This window comes from Rhinatrema bivittatum, chromosome 3 (assembly GCF_901001135.1).
Source record: "Rhinatrema bivittatum chromosome 3, aRhiBiv1.1, whole genome shotgun sequence".
Lineage (NCBI taxonomy): Eukaryota > Metazoa > Chordata > Amphibia > Gymnophiona > Rhinatrematidae > Rhinatrema > Rhinatrema bivittatum.
This window is the reverse complement of record NC_042617.1, coordinates 284,702,246-284,722,335: the sequence shown is the minus strand read 5'-3', so window position 1 is coordinate 284,722,335 and position 20,090 is coordinate 284,702,246. Positions and strand designations below refer to the sequence as shown.

Genomic DNA, 20,090 nt, shown 5'->3' with positions numbered 1-20,090 from the left:
TAGAGGTTTAAAACCTGAAGACTGGAGTTTAAAAAGAAAAAAGTAGAGGAAGATGGATTTTTTTCAGGAGATTCCTTCTATAGGGTTGTTAGGTGGGGGCCATCCTCCCTGGTTGAGGTGGACAAGCAGGGGAATGGTGACCTTGTTGCTGGGGTCATCCCTGGACACTGAGGGGGTTTTGATTAGCTATTGGGCCATTTTCCTTGATCCCCCAGAAAGCCATCTGGAATCAGCAGCCACTCTGCAGCATTCAGGAAAGAACTTTTATCTTTATCTATTACAAAAAATGAAATGACCTGATCCTTTTACAAAACAGCTTGGAGAGGGTTTCTCGACTGATCGCACCAGACACAGATGAGAGCCAATGGTAGCAGGGATCCCGATGTTGATAAGACCATGTGGCGATTGACGAGGCAGAAACATGTGTGGGATGCACATGGTACTAGCCAAGGATCACGGCAAAGCCTGCCGCTCGTACAAGGATACACGTACTCATCTTATCCATGCAAATTTGTGTGCGCACTGCATCGTCAGGGGAGAAGGCAGCTTAGCCAGTTCAGCGCATAAGAGTGCAGACTCCATTTTGCTATGAAAAAGGCCTACGAGGTTGTCAGGAGCCACCGTAGATCCTTTTCTTGTGAGCGCAGGAATGGCAGCCATCTTGAGTATAGTCGCAGTGGTACCAGAGGTTCGCAGGAAGACAGGGGATAAGAACATAAGAAAATGCCATACTGGTCAGACCAAGGGTCCATCAAGCCCAGCATCCTGTTTCTTATCCTGTTTCTTATCCTGTTTCTTATCGCCTGCCATGCAGAGTACCGCAGAGAGATTGGAAGCTTCAGAAGATGATAAGGCCTTAATGTGGGAGGATTCTCAGGCCTTTTCCTACGATTTTCTGTTACTTCTCTGGTTAGAAAGGCAGCAGGGGAGAAGCACCCTCATACCCAGGGTCAACTGCAAGGTGATTCAAGTTTTGCAAAAAGACATTGCCCAACATCTGGAGGGTGCTTGGCTTGGCTGGGCAGCGAGGCAGCCCCATGGAGGAGTCCAAGGACTCTGAAGGTAATGATGATCTGCCAGATAGGTCTCCAGGGGCAGAGTCCCCTCAGAACTGTTCGAATTCAGATCTGGAGGAGGTGCTGGTGACCGAAGGATACAACCCTAAGGTCATCCGGTGGTTTCACAGGGAAGAGTTGTGGCCCTTGATTTCACATGTGCTTAAACAGTTAGGCATCAAACTTCCTCAGGTGGAGTTGCACCAGGAAAGGCTGTACCCCGTTATGGTCAGTTTGAGAGGTATGGCTAAGGCCTTTCCCTTCCACAAGTCAGTAAAGCAGCTGACTTGTGGAAGGTTGTACCTGTTACCAGAGGAGCGGGTCAAGCTTTAGATGCTTCCAAAGGTAGATGTTTTAGTCTCAGTAGTGACTAAGAAAACCACCATTCTGGTGACAGGGGCCACCATGCTGAAAGATATGCAGGATAGAAAGCTGGAAATTCACCTCAAGAGGATTTTTTAGGTTTCTGGTTTGGGTATCTGGGCTGCAGTATGCAGCAGTTTTATGCAGAGAACTTGTTTGCGCTGGGTTCAGCGTTGGGCTCAGCAATTGCAGGCAAAGGAGATGTCGTCATTGTCCTCCACGAAGCAGGTGGAGCACTTGGAGGCAGTGATGGCCTATGTGGGGGATGTGTTGAATGACTTGATTAGGACTTCCTCCAGAGTTACGATGTCAGCAGTCCTGGCCAAGCGGCTGCTCTAGTTAACAAACTGGTCTGCAGATGTTTGGTCAAAGTCTCAGCTAGAGGCCTTCCTGATCAAAGACATGTTAGGGGAGGATTTACTGCAGCTGGTGTTACATCTGGGAGAGTCCAAGGGACATATATTTCCAGAGGACAAGCCAAAGGGGGGGAAGGAATCCTTTCCCATCTGTTCACGTTTTAGAGACTATAGATGATATCAGCAGAACAGAGGCCCTTCGGCAGCACAGAGGCAAAGCTTGGGCGGGACCCAGTCCTTTCGAGGTGGGCAAAAGCCAAACTGAGGTACCCCTGTCAAGGAACCAGGGGAGCTAGGTCTTTACAATGAAATGAGGCTGGTCCACTCTTCTCTTCTGGTTGATGGGAAGGCAGTTGGCCCACTTTTACGGGGAATGGACCAGAATCACAACAGAACAGTGGGTCTTGGAAGTGATAAAATGACAGCTACATGTTAGATTTTACACACCTGATGTGGGAAGGCTTCATCGTCTCCCCTTTCGCTACTTGCACCAAACAGGTAGTGGTTTGTGACACGGTGGACTGCTTGCGACAGCTAACAGTGATGATGCTGGTTCCCTGAGAACAGGGAAAAGGTCGATATTCCATTTATTTTGTGGTCCCGAAAAAGGAAGGGACGTTCAAACCAATTTTGGATTTAAAGAAGATCAATGCGGCCCTCAAGGTACCATGGTTTCGTATGGAGAGGCTGCATTCAGTCATAGCAGCAATTCGCAAGGGAGAGTTCCTGGCATCAGTAGATCTTACAGAGGGCATACCTGCATATCCCAATCAGGCAGAAGCACCAGACGTTCCTGAAGTTTATGATTCTGGGAGACCATTTTCACTTTTGTGCCCTGCCTTTCGGTTTGGTGACAGCGCCATATACATTCACCAAATTGATGGTGGTGTGGCAGTAGCCCTTCAGAAGGAAGGAGTGCTGATACACCCATATTTGGACGACTGGCTCATTCGGGCAAAGTTGGTGGACCTCTGTCAGCTAGCAGTATAGTTGGACTTAGAGAGGTTAAGGGCTTTGGGCTGTGTGGTAAATCTAGTGAAGATCCATCTAATGCCATCCCACTCCTTGGAATACCTAGGGGTTTGAATCAACACTTGGATTGGTAAGGTGTTTCTCATGGAGGACAGGATGGTAAAGCTGCAGAGTCAGGTTCACCACCTGTTGCGACTCAAGGTGCCCAGAGTTTGGAATTATTTGCAGGTCCAGAGGTCTATGGCATCAATGCTAGATCTAGTTCCTTGGGCATTTGTACATATGCAGCCCCTTCAAAGAGGGCTCCCCTCCCATTGGATCCCGTTATCATAGGAGTTGCAAATTCCTCTTCCCCTTGGGGCAGGGGTCTTGGTTGGGTCAATCTGGAAGAGGGTATGGATTTGGAAATCCCAGATTGGGTAATAGGGACCCCCAATGCCAGCCTCTCTGATTAGGGAGTGGTGTGTCAGGCCAGACCACGTAGAGACAATGGTCAAAGGAGGAGGCATCATGGTCTATCAATCAGTTAGAGATGACAGCAGTATGCTTAGCCTTGTTTTCCTTTCTATCACAGTTCTATTGGACAATGCAACGAAGGTGATTTATATCAATTGACAGGGAGAAACCAAAAGTCAGATAATTTCTCAGAAGGTTCAGTGGTTGGTTTACTGGGCGGAGCAGCACCTGGCAGTTCTGGCAGCGTCCCACATAGCCAGGGTGGACAATGTGTAGGCAGATTTTCTTAGCAGGCAAAAGTTGCACCCCAGAGAATGGGAGCTGTCAGACAAAGCAATACTCATTTGAGCCAGGTGGGGAATGCTTCACATTCACTTGATGGCAAAATACCAAAACACCAAACACCAAAGTGGCACACTTCTACAGTCGCAGGTGAGAACACAGAGCAGAAGGAATTAATGCTCTGGTGCTACCATGGCCACCAGGGATTCTTCTTTATGTCTTTCTCCCATGGCCGTTGCTGGGCAGGGTGCTACAGCGCATAGAAAGACACCCAGGCAAAATGATTCTCATGGTTCCAGAATGGCCATGTCGGCCATGGTTTATAGAGCTAGTAAACTTGGTGGTGGATTTCCATTAAGATTCAGCCACCTTCTGAGACGGTTGCACCAGGGTCCCATATTTATGGATCAGGAGGATCACTTCTGTCTCATGGCTTTGTTTTTTGAGAGGAACCGCTTGAGATAGAAGGGGTACTCTGAAGATGTCATTGCCATCTTACTGCAGGCTTGACGACCATCCACATCCTTGGCTTATGTTAGGGTGTGGAGGATTTTTGAAGCTTGGTGTGTTAAGCAGGGTAAGCAACCTAATTGGGCTTACATTTTCCATATCTTGACCTTTTTACAAAAAGATGTAGTGAGGGTTCTAGCCTATAATTTCCTCTGGGTACAGGTGGCAGCTTTAGGCTATCTTCGGAGTATGGTGCAGGGAGTGTCCCTGGCATCGCATCTGGCTATGATTCGTTTTCTTCAAAGGGCAAAACACTTGCGCCCTCTAATGCAGAAGGTGTGCCCCTCGTGGAATATTTATTTGGTGATGAGGGTGTTGTGTGAGGCTCTGTTCGAGTCATTGCGGAGGATAATTCCAAAGGATTTAACCCTGAAAGTGTTTTTTTTGCTGGCGATTTGTTTGGCCAGAAGAATTTCAGTGTTGTCTTGTAGAGATCCCTTTTTTCAATTTAAGGAGAATGGGGTATCCTTGAAAACGGTGCCCTAATTTCTGCTGAAGGTTGTTTTGACCTTTCCTCTTAGTCAAACAGTGAAACTTCCTGCCTTTCTGAATTCAGATTCATCTGTGCACACAAAGAAACTTCATGTGTTGGATATGCGGCAGGGTTGTTAAGATATCTTTAGGTGATTAATAGTTTCCGGAGCTCGGATCATATTTTTGTGCTTTGGAATGGGCCAAGAAAGAGGTGCAGGGCATCCGGGGCTACTATTGTGAGATGGCTGAAGGACGCGATTAGCCCAGCGTATATTTGCAAAGGCTGTCTGGTGTCGGAGGGTCTAAGGGCTCATTTGAATCAGGCGCAGGCAACCTCACGAGCTGAGTCAGCTGGTTGCTTCACAATAAATATGTCGGGCAGCTACTTGGGAGTAGTTACACACTTTCTCCAGACATTATCGTTTGGATGTCCGGGATCTGCACTTTGAGGGTTTGGAGAGCGTGTACTGTAAGCGGGGCTATCACATTCCCACCCAGTAAAGGGGAGCTTGGATACATCCCAGGAGTCTGCACTGATCTGGGATATGAACAGGAAAGGAAAATTGGTTCTTACCTGCTAATTTTCATTACATGGAAAATTATCTGCAATCTATTTTTGTTATCTTCCTCCTCAACCTAAACATGCCCCCAGGAATGCCTCCTCTCAGAGTGGCTAAAATTCCATGCATTATGGTACCTCATGCATACTTTTAGCCACATTGCCAGAGAGCAATTTTCAGTCAGACAATTTCTACATGTAAATTATTACTTAGTAGGGTTGTGCATATCAAATATTGTGGTTTTATTTTGTATGCTGTTTTTGTGTGAATAGTTTTTTGTTTTGTTTTTTTTAGTTTTAATTCATTTCCCTTTTTTTTGTTTTGTTTTTGGTTTCAGAAATTAACACACACTATTTGCAAACAGTGTGTGCTATTTTCTGATATCAAAAACAAAATTTAAAAAAACCCCAGGTCTCAGACCCTGGGAGTTTTTGGAGACCCCATGTCCCATGCTCCGCTGCCCCTGTAAGCAGCAATTTCCCCAGAAAAAGTAATATTAAAAAAAACAACCCCCCCCAAAAAAACTCCACAACTGCAGGCCCCACTTCCAACCCACAGCCCATTCCCTTTGTTAAAAGACACCCTCCATCCCGGGAGTCAGCCTTCCTATCGCCCACTGCAGCCCAATCTCCCAACTCCTTCCAGACTTACCAAATCTCTCCTGGTAGTCTAGAGGGAATGCAGAGTGACCCCCTCTGCTCCTGGCAGCCACCATTTTGAAAAATGGTGCCAGTTGCCCTTTGCCCTTATCATGTGACAGCAGTAACTGGTGCCATAGGGTAGCCCCTATCACATGATAGGGTAAAAGGGCTGGCCAACACCATTTTTGAATTGGTGCCGGCAAGGTTTGGGAAAGGAGGAGTCGCTCCAGGCCCCATTAGATCACCAGGGAGGATTTGATAGCTTGTGTGTGTGTGGGGGGGGGGGGGGTTTCAGAAGGGTGGCAATGGGGGGGGGGGGATGCCACCTCCCAGGGGTGGTGTCTATGACCAGAGTTTTTAAAAAATAAATATTACATTTTCTTGGAAAATGGCTACCTCCAGGGGTGGCAGGGGGATGGGACAGGGCATCTCCAGAGACGGGATGTTTATTAGAGGTACCAATGCACAGTATTTGCCAAAAGGAGGTCATTTTAAAAGAAACATACTATCATAGCAATTTTAAAAAGCCATCTATGCATGTAAAGTACACTCACACATGAATATCCCATGGACAATTCAATGGCATATATTGTAGCAATTTTCAAATGCCCACTTACATTGGTGGGTAAAATGCATTTACCTGTGTAATACCCAATTTTAAGCATTTAAATTCTTTTTCAAATCAGGCCTATAGTGCACACAAAAAAAACCAAACCCAATATAAAATAAAACAGAAAAGTTTAAAAAGCTAAATGAAACAGCATAGACAATGTCATTGGTATTGGCTGTGCTGTCTTGAACAAACACACTTTTTACTGGCACAAATGGCTTTGAGAATAGTTTTCTAAAGCCAATTAATGTGGCTAAGTGGGGCTGTTTGAAAGTTTCTCCCTCCTCCCTTGCAGGTAAGAGTACATGCAGTGGTTCACAGTGCACATACTTTACCTCACTGCTTGAAAGGGGCAAGCCCGGAGAGGGGGGTAGGGAAGAATAGATTAGGGCACGAACAGGAAAGCAGGTGCAAAACACGAAGGTAAAAAAGAACCCGCTGCCCACAGGCATTGAAAAGTTCCCCAATAATATCTTACACCAGTACAGGTGATGATGATATTCTCCTGCAGGCTGGCAAATCCTTGGTGTCTGGTTTTTGGGTTTTTTTTAAGCTAGCATTGTATGAAAACATCTTGGGGGGAAAAAAAAAACTGGCTTGTGAGGAGATATTAATGACTTTCAGAGCAATAGTCAATATGCAGAGAAATAATTCCTTCCCCGCATGCCACTTCACCAGGTACGGTTAGGTCATCAGCTGCCCTCGTAGACTTGCTTTCCGCGGTCCTTTGAACGGGCTCCCTTTCTTATGGTCGTATACAATGTATTTCTCTCTCGTGCTAGGCCCTTTAGTGGGTTCCAGTTTGGAGTCCACCATCTGATGGACTGGAAGATTGACTTAAGCCAATACCTGTGGCAGCTCTGTTGTACCTTGCAATCAATGCAAATGTTTGTTTGCTTTCAACAGGAAGGTTTTCCTTAGTGCCAAGTCACCTGGTATTCTCTTCATTTAAAACCTTACTGCTAATTCTCAGCTGCCGGAAGAAAAATTTCATTTATTGTTAAGCGAGATCTAGCCGGAAAACATCAGTTCCTGGCACTTACCCCTTAGGTGACTCATAAATATATATACACATACCAACTATTTGTAAGGCTGGGTATTTGTTACAGCCCCCCCCCCCAAAAAAAAAAATGCCAAATTGGTTTGATTATAGTAAAAATTTAAAAAAAACCCTTAAAAACCAAATAAAACAAGAATTTCCTGACTTGCTTTGGTAACATTTTTACTAATGAAGATGACACATTAGGTCTTCTTCAAATAGTGCATCATACATTAATGACCTTTAATATATGTACTCATTGCATGTTCATAAGGAGAGGGGTTTGTGAATCCAGAAGGCAGTCCCATATATTTAGTATCTTGTACCCATTCATTACTAAGATAGATAAGGGATTCCATGGTCAACATGCCTATCTTTATGGTACTTCTCCTTATACTGATCACTTTTGCAACTCCAATAGACAATACCAAACAGAAGAGATGTAGTCAGTGGATTGGAACATACATTTTTTTTTAAAATGTACACTGTAAATTTTGTCTTAACTTATAATAAAATAACTTATTAGGTGTTATTTAAATGTTGTGTGCAGGCTTTTTCTTGAAAATATTCTCAAATTTAAGTTATGCCTACATTAATCAAATCTGTATGTTGTAAAGTCAAAGTTTAGTGGGGGTGGGATGGGACATTGCTTATCTTGGAGACTGGAGGAAAGCTGGAACTGGAACCTGAGAGAAGAAGACACAAGAGCTCACTCTGAGGCCTAAAACATTGTTATGTGCCTAGGGGTAGAACAGCTCGGGCAGTGGTGAGGAGGGGTGGGGGAGCAGATGGTCTTTGCTATTTCTGAGAGATTAATCCTCTGGAAATTTTGGTAAATAAATTCCTTATTTCTGTAAGCTCTGTTGGAAGATGAATGCTTTAGTCTTGGAAACTCAAATCCATTGATAGCCTCTCTTTTCAATATATACATGAGACCCATTGTTCATCTCTTAGCCAATTTAGATCTTGATTATAAAGGTATATGCCGATGATATCCAGTTTGCATTTCCAGTATCAGACTCCATGGAGTTAGCTTTGAAGAAGGTTAAACGTGTAGTAAGACGTATTAAAAACTGGTTTTCTGCCAACAAGTTATGCTTGAAAAACTAAAATTTTGTTTTTGGCTTAGATGTGTGAAAAAAATGATGTACCTTATTCAGTTGAGCTCGATGGTCACAGTTTTTCTGTTTCCACTCTGGTACATAATTTAGAAGTAATCTTTGATATTGCACTTTTTATTTAGGCTCCATGTTAAGGAGGTTTTTCAGAACATTTTTTATAAGTTGCGTATTGTTTGTCATTTACAGCCTTATCTGTCATCTTGTGATTTCGAACTGTCTTTCAAGGAACAGTTTTCAATAGCCTCGATTACTATAATTTAGTTTTCTTGGACTTTCAATACTACTGTACAGACTATGCAGACTGCACAATACGCAGCAGCTCGTATAATTGTTGGGGCTTCTAGGAGACAACATATTAACCCCCATTTTGAAACTGCAACATTAGTCGCCAATATTTTGGCATAGCAAGCTTAAAATTTTGTTGTAGATTTTCAAAATATTAAATGCAGTGGGACCACTTTTCTGTCAGGGCGTTGATGAGGTTTATTCCCCTTTCCCGGTTGTTAGGATCTCAGGGAAGAAATCTCCTCAGGGTTCCACCTGTTAAACAGTATCACTTGTGCAAGACATGTGCATTGGTGGTAGCTGGCCCAGAGCTCTAGAACAGTTCACCCAGTGAAATAAACTCCGAGAACTGCATTAAATCTTTCAAAAAGAAGATTAACTTTTTTTTTTATTTAAACAGGCTTTTAAGCAAGTTTAGTTTTCAACTAGGCCAAGATTGATGTTGTTTTAGTTTTTAGAGTTGACTGGCCTCATATATTTATTTTACTTCCAGGTATACAATCTTTCTGATGCACATTACTGATTGCTTCTTTTGTCTTACTTTATTTTACATTGCTTTATTTATTATATTATTTTGTCTTTTATTTTGACTGTTTGGTAATATGAAATTTTATTGTTGTAATATTTGTTTAAACTATATCTGTTATTTATTTTATGTTGAATATTATGACTGTTCTTTTCTTGTTCTTTACCTAGGAATTCTCAATAGGTGAGTTAGAAATTTTGAGGTCCAAATTCAAAAGTATTTAGCTGGTTAACTCAGAAGTTAACCAGCTAAATGAAAATTTGGGAACATATAATAAGTTAGATGGCTAGAATTTAGCTTCCTGAGGGCTGGAGTTTCTAAACTACCACGGCTTCCTGAATCCCGGCGCTAATGGGGGGCAGGCCTGCGAAAGCTGTCAGCGATCGTACCACCGCGGTGTTATCGCTGCCGGCTTTCATACCCAATAGCGCCATCGTAAAAGGTGGTGCTATTGGGCGCGCTACTGGCAGCTATAAGGGTTCCTACCTTTTCATCGCCAGCAATGTTTCCTCCGCGTCCGCCCCGGTGCCGCCCCGACTCCTCCTCTTCTGGTGCCGACTCCGCCCCATGAAGCTTTTCGTGTGCAAAATCAATAGAAAATGACCCCCTAAGTTAGAGATGTTCCAGGGGTGTAACTGGGATGAGTTGAGTTAGCCAACTATGAGGGTATTTTGTAAGGCTTATCACCTGCGAAAAGACCCTTTTCGAGTGCGATAGCTTGCCAGGGGCGAAGTCGGGGTGGCGAGGGGAGGAGTCGGGGCAGCGAGGGGAGGAGTTGGGGTGGCGAGGAGGTGGACGCCGTGGTATTTTCGTGGCGGCGATAAGGTAAGCACAGTTATCTTCGCCAGTAGCACACCCAATAGCACCACTTTTCATGGTGGCGCTATTGGGAGCGAAAGCCAGCAGCGAAAACATTGCAGTGGTGCAAAGGCTGCCGGCTTTCGCAGTCCCACCCCCCGTTTTCGCTGGATTCACCATTCTGCGATAGAATGGTGCATCCAGGCCTATGTTCTTTGTTTCACTGTAAAGCTCTTAGTAGCTGATTTTTCGTTTCATGTGAACCGATGAGATGTTCCCAATGTTCATCGGTATATAAAAACTTCTAAATAAATAAATAAATAAATAAATAAATAAATAAATAAATGTTAGGCAGCTAACTCCAATATTCAGAGTCTAGTCAGGCCAAAGAACTGTCCTAAAGTTAGGAGGCTATGGTTAGCCAGCTAACTTTAAGATAGCTGGCTATATTCAATAGTGCGGTTTCACTATTGATTATACCTCCAAAGTTAGCTGGAATTGTTTATCTGGCTAGCCGGACTGTGTCTGAATATGGACCTTTTTATAAATAAATAGACAAAATTTGTACATCTGATGATTCTAATGGATTAGTCCTTAATTCTTGAAGAATGTATTTATTTAGAATTGTATCCCTTTGTCATGGAGGATTCTATGATATTGAAAGGTGAATTCTCTGTTCACAGAAAACTCCATGAGAAAAGGGGGATTGGAAAGGGAACAGGATTTGAGAGAGAACCTGGGCCTGGTAGAACAAGAAGGCTTTAGAACAGGCGGCAAGAAAGAGAGAGCGATGCCCATGCTGAAATAAGGAGATCAATAAAAAAAGAACCCTTAGAATGAAAAAATCAGAATATCATACACACTACCTGACACAAAAACACGTACTATTTTAGAAAGTTCACTTTTCATATGATAAGACCTCATACAGGAAGCACTAGGACCGCAACATATTTCTTTGTGCCTTACGTCCTGTTGGTATGTGCTTATGTATTTATAATCATTGGTCTTAGATTGTCCCGAGTTCCCTGTTGTTTCTGCAAATATAGATTTTTTTTAGAGAAAGTTTGTTTTGTAAGTAAAATTCCCCGAATGAGGTCAAGTGAAATTAATATTAAAGACCAGTACTTATCGCAGGTCCCAGGGATTTATTTCTCAGTTGCAGGCTTCCATTGTTCCACAGGAATGTTCAAGTCTCTAGATCACAGCTTAGATGATAACCCAGTTGTGACATCTGCATGGGGCTCTGATGATGATGATTACCACAGAAGCACCCAATTTAGTTGCATCTATAATAGCATGTATAGTCAAAAGGGAATCTTGCAAAAGCTTTTAACACCAATATCTTCTCAAGAAAGAAATGCAAATTAGAAAAAGGAGGAACTTAATGATTTAGTTTTATGCTACATTAATTAAAAAAAAACTGATAATACTGCTGCTTTTAAATATAAATACTATTAAGGAATTTACTAATTTGCACGGATATAATGTTAATACACATTCCTGTTGTGCTAGGCACATAACAAAGGTGTCTGAAGTTGAGAACACACAGTTTTGCAGAAAAAATTTAGTTTTTAAAAAATTGTCCACACATGGCAAAATTTAACAAAATCAAAAGATTCCAGCACCAACTAAGAGAACATTGTGAACACCACGCAACGTGATGGGTGCCAGAGCAATAGAAACAGAGGAAAAAGAAAGGTCAGCTGTGGAGGGCTTTGCTGCCCTGGAGACTATGGTGCTGGGAGGGGACCCGAAGAATAGAAGAGCTGCAGTGCATAGAAGGATGGAGGCCCAAACATTGTGAAAGCCAAGGTGCTCAGGTGGGGAAGGAAAACTTAAACTCTTGGAGAGCCATGGTACTCAGAAGGGGGTGGACCCAGAGACTGGGAGAATTACAGTGCTCAGGTGGGGGAGCAGAGCCCAGTCATGGTGTTTAGGTAGGGGGGGGGGGGGGGCTCAGAGATCAGAAGTCACCAAACTCAGGTGAGGGTGCCCAGAGACCAGAAGAGTCTCTGAGCACCCTCAGGTGAGGAGGGCCTAGAGATGGGGACAGTCATGGTGCTCAGGAAGGGATCCAGAGGCCAGAAGAGTTGCAGAGATGAGAGAGAAAAGAGAGAGGTGGTGCCTCGAGAGTGGGATTGCTGCACTGCAGTGAGTGGAATCCTTTCTGTGAAGTTTTTTTGGTCTAGTATGAAAAACAAAAGAAAGAATTGCTGGAGAGGGAAAATCAGGAGCAACAAAAAGAAGGATGATTTCTACAAGAAAAAATTAAAACATATTCAATGCCAGGGTGCCCCAGAAAGGTCAAACACAAGAGGAGGTGATTTTTTCTCTCATACATTTAAGCTGCCATACAAGTGGAATTGCCAACTGGCTCCAGATTTTCAGGGCAGACTGATCCAGTTCTGGTTTTAGCCCACCGCCTGCGAGGATTTGTTGTTTTGCTATTCTTAGGGAAATCAATAGAACACGAGAACTAAAAGCCCTTAAAGGCAGTGGAGTAAAACCAGGACTGGGTCAGCCTGTCCTGAAAAATTGGAGTCAACTGGAAACCCTACACATAAGCCTAATTTCAGAAATTGTTCATTACTGTCAAATAGAAGAGAAAATATATATTAGTTACCAATGGAATTACCCTCTCCCTACACTTGTACTACTTGGTCCCTTCCTGCCTTCCTTTCCCTGACAAATATCCCATTGCTACCCCCTATACTGCGAAGTGTAGAAAGAACAGAGATAGAACTGAAAGCCTTGGAATATACCCCCCAAAACTGGAGACATCAATGTTCAGTGTTCATTAACTTTAGGTTATCCCCTTCCCCATCCAAGAAAGAGCAAAACCAAAACAAAACAGAACAAAAACATTTCTGTACAAGTCAGGTGAGAGTCTCCCGGCCCGGACTTCACTGCCCATCAAAGCTCAGCTCATCCACCAAATGACGGCTGGCAGTGGCGAGCACTGCTCTTTGGCGCTGGCGGTGGACATGGACTACCTGACCAAGGGCCATCACCCGAAGTAGGGGTTCTCATTTTGAAAGTTATAATCTGGGCAAACCTTCTGCACCAACTTGTACTCAATACTATAGAAGGAGATAAAGATGCAGATGACTTTGAAGGGCTTGGCGCACAGCCAGGCTGCATGGCTCTGTGTGTGCTCAGTGAAGCAGATCTTGGCAGGGTCATAGAGGCATGGCTTGTTCTTGCGGGCATGGTTTGTCTTCTCGTACTCCACTCGGCAGTTGAAGGTCTTAGACTCCTTAGTCTCAATGGTGGATTGCTGGATTATGTCGAACTCCACTACCTTGGTCGGCGGCACAATGCTGACTGAGACGTTGCCCAGGCTGGAAGAGTTGTGGCGGAAGTAGACGCTGAAGGTGCCGTTGATGTGGTCTACAATTTTGCCAGTTACGAGCAGACTGAACTTGAGCGTTTTGATGTTAAAATAAAAATCCCCCCAGCCAAAGATCTTCTTGGTACGGCCAGTCTTCAAGGATGGCTTACGCTTGATGCGCAAGTTGACTTTGTCTGCCGCTGTTTGGTTCTTAGTCCAGTCCCAGGGATTCATGAGACTGTAAGGGTCAGTCTTTGCTCTTAAGTGTTCATCTGCAAATATCCTGGAAGGGTTGAAGAAGTGCGGCTTGATGGTTCCATAAGGGTAAGGTCCGCTTTTGACAATTCCTGTGGTTTCCAAATCTAGGTAGCCCAATGTCTTTGTCACATGATCTTCAACACAAATCACCTACCAAGACAAAAGGTACACAATAGTTACTCAGAGGGACACAGACTAGTAAGACTCAACATTTGTTTCACAAAGTCTGGAATGTTTTGACTTTAAAACTATCCATCCCTCCATCACAATATTATCTCAGATTTTCTGTATGCAGCTGTTCTTTGACTTTCTGCTTCTACCTGTTCTGCTTACTAATAAAACTTATAATCATTCACTTTGCTTTGGAATGGAAAACAAATGAAACACAAAAGCTCAGGATGCGTTCTATCCCACACAGATGTCATCAGGCTACAGCATGGATACTGTCTGCTGATGTCAATCATTCAATGACATCCTCGGAGGAAAAAACAGCTCAATTTCTGCACTCTGATTTTAGCTCCAGAGTAAAAGAATGAATGAGGACTCTTATGGCCTTCAAATGCACACATTATGGTGATGGGAGGGTCTGGATTTTATTACTCGCCTTTCCAAACCTGGGCTCCAGGTAGGTTCCAGTTCAGGTACAATAGGCAGAGAGGAATCTGTAGGAAACTTTAAAGCTACCACTAGCTCTAAGGAATATCATACCTATAGTGATTATAGCAAACTTATCAAAGTGCAAGATTTCATAATTTATTGATATTTCAACCAATCATTTACCTATTCAAGTGACTCTTTTTGGTGAGTTTTACATTATTGATATTATTATATTTCTTATGGAAAGTAGTGGAAGCAAGAAACAACTGACACATATACTGAGCCATTCCCTCTGCAACACCCACCACATCTGCCATCAGCGTAGACAGATTTCACCCTATGAGTGTCCTATTGTCATCATCACCATCATCATCATGTATTTATTTATTTCATGCTTTTCCATTAGAAGAGTTTCAGGGTGTGTTACAACAGATCAAAGTGTATATTGAGTAAGGGTGCAGGGTCATAATAGGGACAGTACTGGGTAAGGCACATAAACAAAATAATAAATATACTGAAATAAAATAAAAATTAAGAGTAGTAAAATGAAATAAAGTAATTGATAAAATAATATGGCATATAATAAATGGTGAGCAGTGTGAGTATTTTCAGATGCAGATTTTATGGTACCGACACAGGTATTTCAAGATCAGAGACTGCTAATAAGGGGGTAGGCTGTCACACATCTTATGTTGAGAAGATCTGGTTCTGTTAGTCTGATGTCATGTAACAGAGAGTGAGTGCCATACTGGAGAAGCTGCTCCTGAGAAGGCCCCTTCTCTGGTACTAGTGGGCTTTTGTCTCTTAGTGGCAGCACCATCAGGCACGCTTATGGCAGTGGCCACAGAGGGTGAGGGGGCAAACGAGAGTTTAAGTGTTGGCTCTGGTAGTGTGGACAATCAGTGATAAAGGGAGCAAGATGAGAAGGCTGAAGAGTGAGAGAAGAGACAGACAGGAAATGTTGAAAGAGAGAAAAACAGAGAGATGGATTTCTTTGGGGATAGGGTGAGAAGAAACGGACAGATGATAGAAAATAGAGAATGGAAAAGTCTGGAAATTGAAGCAAAACGTATGAATGAAGAGGAGAGGAAGTGACAACTCGCACCTAAATGACCGCTTAGTCTTTACTGGCAGCTCAGACTGAGCTCAAAAAGCAATAAAAAGTAGTGTATCTGACAATACCCCTTTCTGACCCAGCAAAAACTGATGGTGGAAAGCCACATGTTGGAAAACGAGAAAGATAAAAGCACATTTTTGGGAATGTAGCATGGGAGCCCGGAGTGCACAGAACCCAATGGAGCCATGTGCACAGCCCTCCTTGGAGTCAGAGAGAGTAAGCAAGGTGAGGCCGAAGTGATCCAGGGAAACATGAAAAGATGGTTTTGTGAGATCAGAGAGGACCTGGGCAATGTTAAGGGAGAGATATTGACCATAATTGCTCCGAAATCGCTGAGCACATAGACAAAATGGAACAGAAAATGGAGGAACATGTGGAGTAGATAGCAGACCTGGCCAATGACACAGAGGCCTTGCAACTACAAGTCACTGAAATTAATGACAAAGTGGAGGACATGGAGAACAAGATGAGAAGGAACAATCTCTGGTTCCGAGGCCTTCCCGAACTTAGCAAGTACTTGGACTGCAAGGCGGTTATAAAAAGGAAATTGCAGGCAGTTATGGCACATGGTGCATCTGACTCTTCAAACCCTAGCATACCTGAGATAGTGATAGATGGCAAGTGTGGACATACATACACCCAGCCACAGAGTTGGAAGCTCAACTGGAGCAAAAGAAGTTGGAGTTAAAGGTTTACACTTCATGAGGTTGCCCTATTAGTGTGAAGGTACAGAGATTGAGAAGCCTTGGGGAAGGGAACATGATATACGAATCCATACAGCGCTGGAGTTCAACACATTTCTGAAGAGATATCCTATGAATGAACTGTAGGCCCTCAGGTCTGGAACATCACACCTCAGAAAGTCTGCCTGCTGGTTGGAAGAGGGCAGATGGGACAGAGGGTCTGGGGGTGTGGAGGGAAAGGGGAGGGAGAAGGGAGGTGGGGGAAAGAGAACAGTAGAGGGGAATTGGGGGGTGTGGGGTAAGGATGAGGGTGGGAAGGTGGGTGGAGGGAGTTTAGCAGAGAGAGAAGAGAGAGCTATGCAAGGAGACTCTAGAAAGCAGATTAATGCCCTTTAATGTAAGGGGGCTAAATATACCAATGAAACAGTAGATGCTGTTCAAAGACGCTTCGATTAAATGCTGACATTGTCGTTCTACAGGAATCCTACCTAAGGAAGCAGAATGAAGGGGTGGTTAATCATAAGAATTTAAAAAATGTCAGCCTTTGCTTCAAATACAAGCAAGTGGTCTTGTGGTGTTGGAATCCTTTTCTGAAATGACAATAATGTCCAGGTTCTTGAAAAGGAGAAGGACCCCCGGGGTCAGTATCTTTTCTCAATATTGTGTTTAGGGGAGAAACTATCTGTGTGGCTAGTGTGTATGCACCTAACTCTAACCAAGAGGAATTTTATGTACATATCATCAAGCGCTTGGCATACTTTACTAAAGGGCCTATAATAATTGGAGGGGATCTCAATATGACAATGAAACCAGAGTTGGATAATTCAAGGGACAAGGAAAGAAAGGTACCATTTAAGGACTGTATAGGTCTGAAAGCTTTGAATACTACGCTAAGGTTAGTGAATAGATAGAGGGCATTAAATCCTAATAAAAAAGGTTTTACTTGCTATTCTGCTCCGCACATGATATATTCCAGATAAGATTACCTACTGCTGGACTCAACCCTCATGGGGGCAGTTAAAAGAGTACATATCGATAGTTTTATGGTCTGATCATGCCCCAGTTTGGGCAGAGCTGCAGGAGTTAAGACAGCAGAAGAAAACAAAATTCTGGAGAATGAACCCTCTAAGGGACAAGGAAGTGATAGAAAATATACAACAAGAAATACAGGAGTATATAAACCTTAATGACAATGTGAAGGACACACCAATGAGTCTTTCGGAAGGGTTAAAATAAAAGCAGTACTCAAATGGAAATTTGTCCAGTAGTGCTCTAGGAGGAAAAGAGAGAGTGCACTGAAATCTGAGATGAGAGCCCAAATACAAGCATTAGAAAAGCAGCATATGAAACAGGGCCACTAAACATTTTCAGCAATTAGAGACAGTGTGCAGAAATTTTAAAGAATGGATGATAGACGAGGTCGATTACCAATTGCAGCTGGCAAAAAACAACATTTTTACAAGTGGGGAATAAGGTCTCATGACTAGATAGGCTAAAGCAAAGAAACTCCCAAACCCAGATAACATCAATATGAGACCACGAGGGGAATATAGTGTATCACCCGGCAGCAGTGGAACATAGTTTTGAATCCTTCTATAAAGAGCTCTGTTCTTCAGAAGAGGGTGTCCCTCTTCCAGGGGGAAAGAATGAATAAAGACATTACAGATGGGGAAATCTTAGCAGTTATTAAAGAACTGGAAACAGACAAGACCCTGAGATTAGATGGCTATACAGCTAGATTCTAAAGGAAATTTGCTACTAGCGTGGCCCCCATGCTAAAAGAGGCTTTCAATTACTTATTGAGGGACAGGAAAATAACTCCAGCAATGAATGTGGCAGAGTGCTTCTGAAGGAAGGGCGAGATAAACATCTATGTGAGTCTTACTGCTTCATATCTCTGCTAAATATGGAAGTTAAAATTCTGGCAAAAGCGCTGACCAACAGATTAGCTTGTGTAATGGGGAACTTGGTCCACAAGGTCCAAATGGGCTTCATCTGGGGGAGACAGGCAGCAGATAACATCAGGCGGGCACTGAATTTAGCATGGGTAGTGCAACGGAAGGGGATTTCAGCATTATTCATGTCCGTAGATGCGGAAAAGTCCTTCGAACATGTGCGTTTGCCTTTCATGTTTGCAGTCCTGGAAGAAATTGGAATTCAAGGGAATTTCCATACCTGGATTATAAAACTATATGGCTTTCCTGAGGCAATGATCAGGCTTAATGGGAGCTATTCTGAGGCTTTCTCCCTTAAGTGGGGCATTTGTCAGGGATGTCCTTTATCCCTGCTCCGTTTCACTCTAGTAATGGATCAATTTCCTCAAAGAATAAGAGAGAGTACGGATATAGCAGGGATTCTAGTTGGCCCAACAGAATATAAAATAATGTTATTTACCAATGATGTGATTTTCACAGTGAGCAAACTGGTCCTAATACTGCCCAGTTTGCGAGAGATGAAGTGATATGGGGAGGTTTCAGGATTCAAGATAAACCTATCGAAATCTGAAGTATTCAATGTCAACCTAGCGGAGCCGTAAGCAAATGCTCTTTTAAAGAGCTTCCCCTTTCAATGAGCTAAAGTGGTGATTAAATATCTGGGAGTTCAGATAACTGCAGAGAGAAAACAACTAGGTCTGAAGAATTATAGCTCACTCATTAAAGCGTTAATTAGAGATATGCAGATTTGGGCAGGAATGACGCACTCCTGGTTACATAGGATCATTATCATCATAATGAATGTCTTGCCAAGGTGCTCTATCCCTTTCAAACTCTACCTACTGAATTACCGAAGAGGTCACTATATCTACTGCAGAAAAAACTCTTAGCATTTATTTGAAGGTAAAAACCACCTAGGGTAGCCAAGCAAACACTGCTCATGGGGGGAGGGGACTAGGAATACCCAATATTGAGAACTACCACCAGGCAGCGCAACTGCAGGCCTTATTGGAATGGGGGTTGACAATAGTGGGCAAGCCCTGGGTAAGGATAGAGCAATATTTTGTGGGTCAGACACCGCTCATGCACATTCCCTGGGACCCTGGGTGGGATATAAAGAGTAGAGAATTGGATAATCTCTATACCAGATGGATGATGGAGGCGTGGTGCAGAGTAAAAGCAAGGTTAATTTCCTGGTGGAATCATTTGCCTTTGGCTACCATATGTCATAGCGAAGCATTTCTCCCAGAGAGGGACTCTGTCCTGTTCAGGAGATGGAGTGACAAGGGCCTGAGGAGGCTAGGATAGATGTGCTTGGCAGAGGGATCACCGAGTTACAGTAAATTACCATGTGCTTACAATTTATCCAGTAAAGACTATTTTGGATATCTACAAGCCCTGTGCTACCTGGAGCAATGCATAAGCCAACAGTATGATAAACAAGGCCAATCAGCGTTTGAAGGGCTAGTGGGAAGGGTGAGTGGGTAAATGCAAGGGGTTTATCACTAAAATATATATATGGTTGCAAGAAACTGGAAAAGGGAAGCTAAGCCATGAGCTGCAGTGGGAACGAGTCCTCCAGCAGACATATGGGAAGGATGAGTGGTTGGATATAAGAGTGAGCGTGGCTCAGTCATCACAATCGTGGCAGAGAATACCTATAAAATTTATCTAAGATGGGAACTTACCCCGGCAAGGCTACACAAAATGCATAAAAGGACCCCGGAGGAGTTCTGGCGATGATGTGGGGAAAGAGGCACAAGGGCCTACATACAGTACGGTGGCCATGCCTGGTGATAGGGTGCTATCAGAAGGGGATTCCAAAAAACGTTAAAGAACATCACCCACTGTGATGCTGAACTGGAACCAGAGATGTGCTTATTTAATGCACAGTTATCTGGCTCCCCAAGACCGCTTGCCAGGATGATTTTCACATATTTTGCTTGCAGCCAGGTGCGAAGCAGCGGGGCAGTGGAAGCACAGGGTGGCGCCATGCGATGAAAGGCTGTTTAATCCATTGCAATATACACATTATCTGGAAAAACTGACCGCCCTGAGAAGAAACACATGGACAGCATTTCACCATGTGTGGGGCCTATTCGAGCAATGGAATGCCAAGAGG

At 43.5% G+C, this 20,090-nt stretch overlaps 1 protein-coding gene across 1 annotated transcript in view; it reads right to left on the bottom strand.

The window, feature by feature from the left end:
- Window positions 1-11,192: 11,192 nt before the first annotated feature.
- NXPH4 (neurexophilin 4) overlaps window positions 11,193-20,090 on the bottom strand; it is a 257,833-nt gene continuing 248,935 nt past the window's right edge. Inside the window, exon 2 of the mRNA XM_029594883.1 lies at window positions 11,193-13,787. Within this exon, the coding sequence (XP_029450743.1) occupies window positions 13,056-13,787 (732 nt within the window). The 3' untranslated portion in view covers window positions 11,193-13,055. The remainder of the gene's footprint in view (window positions 13,788-20,090) is intronic.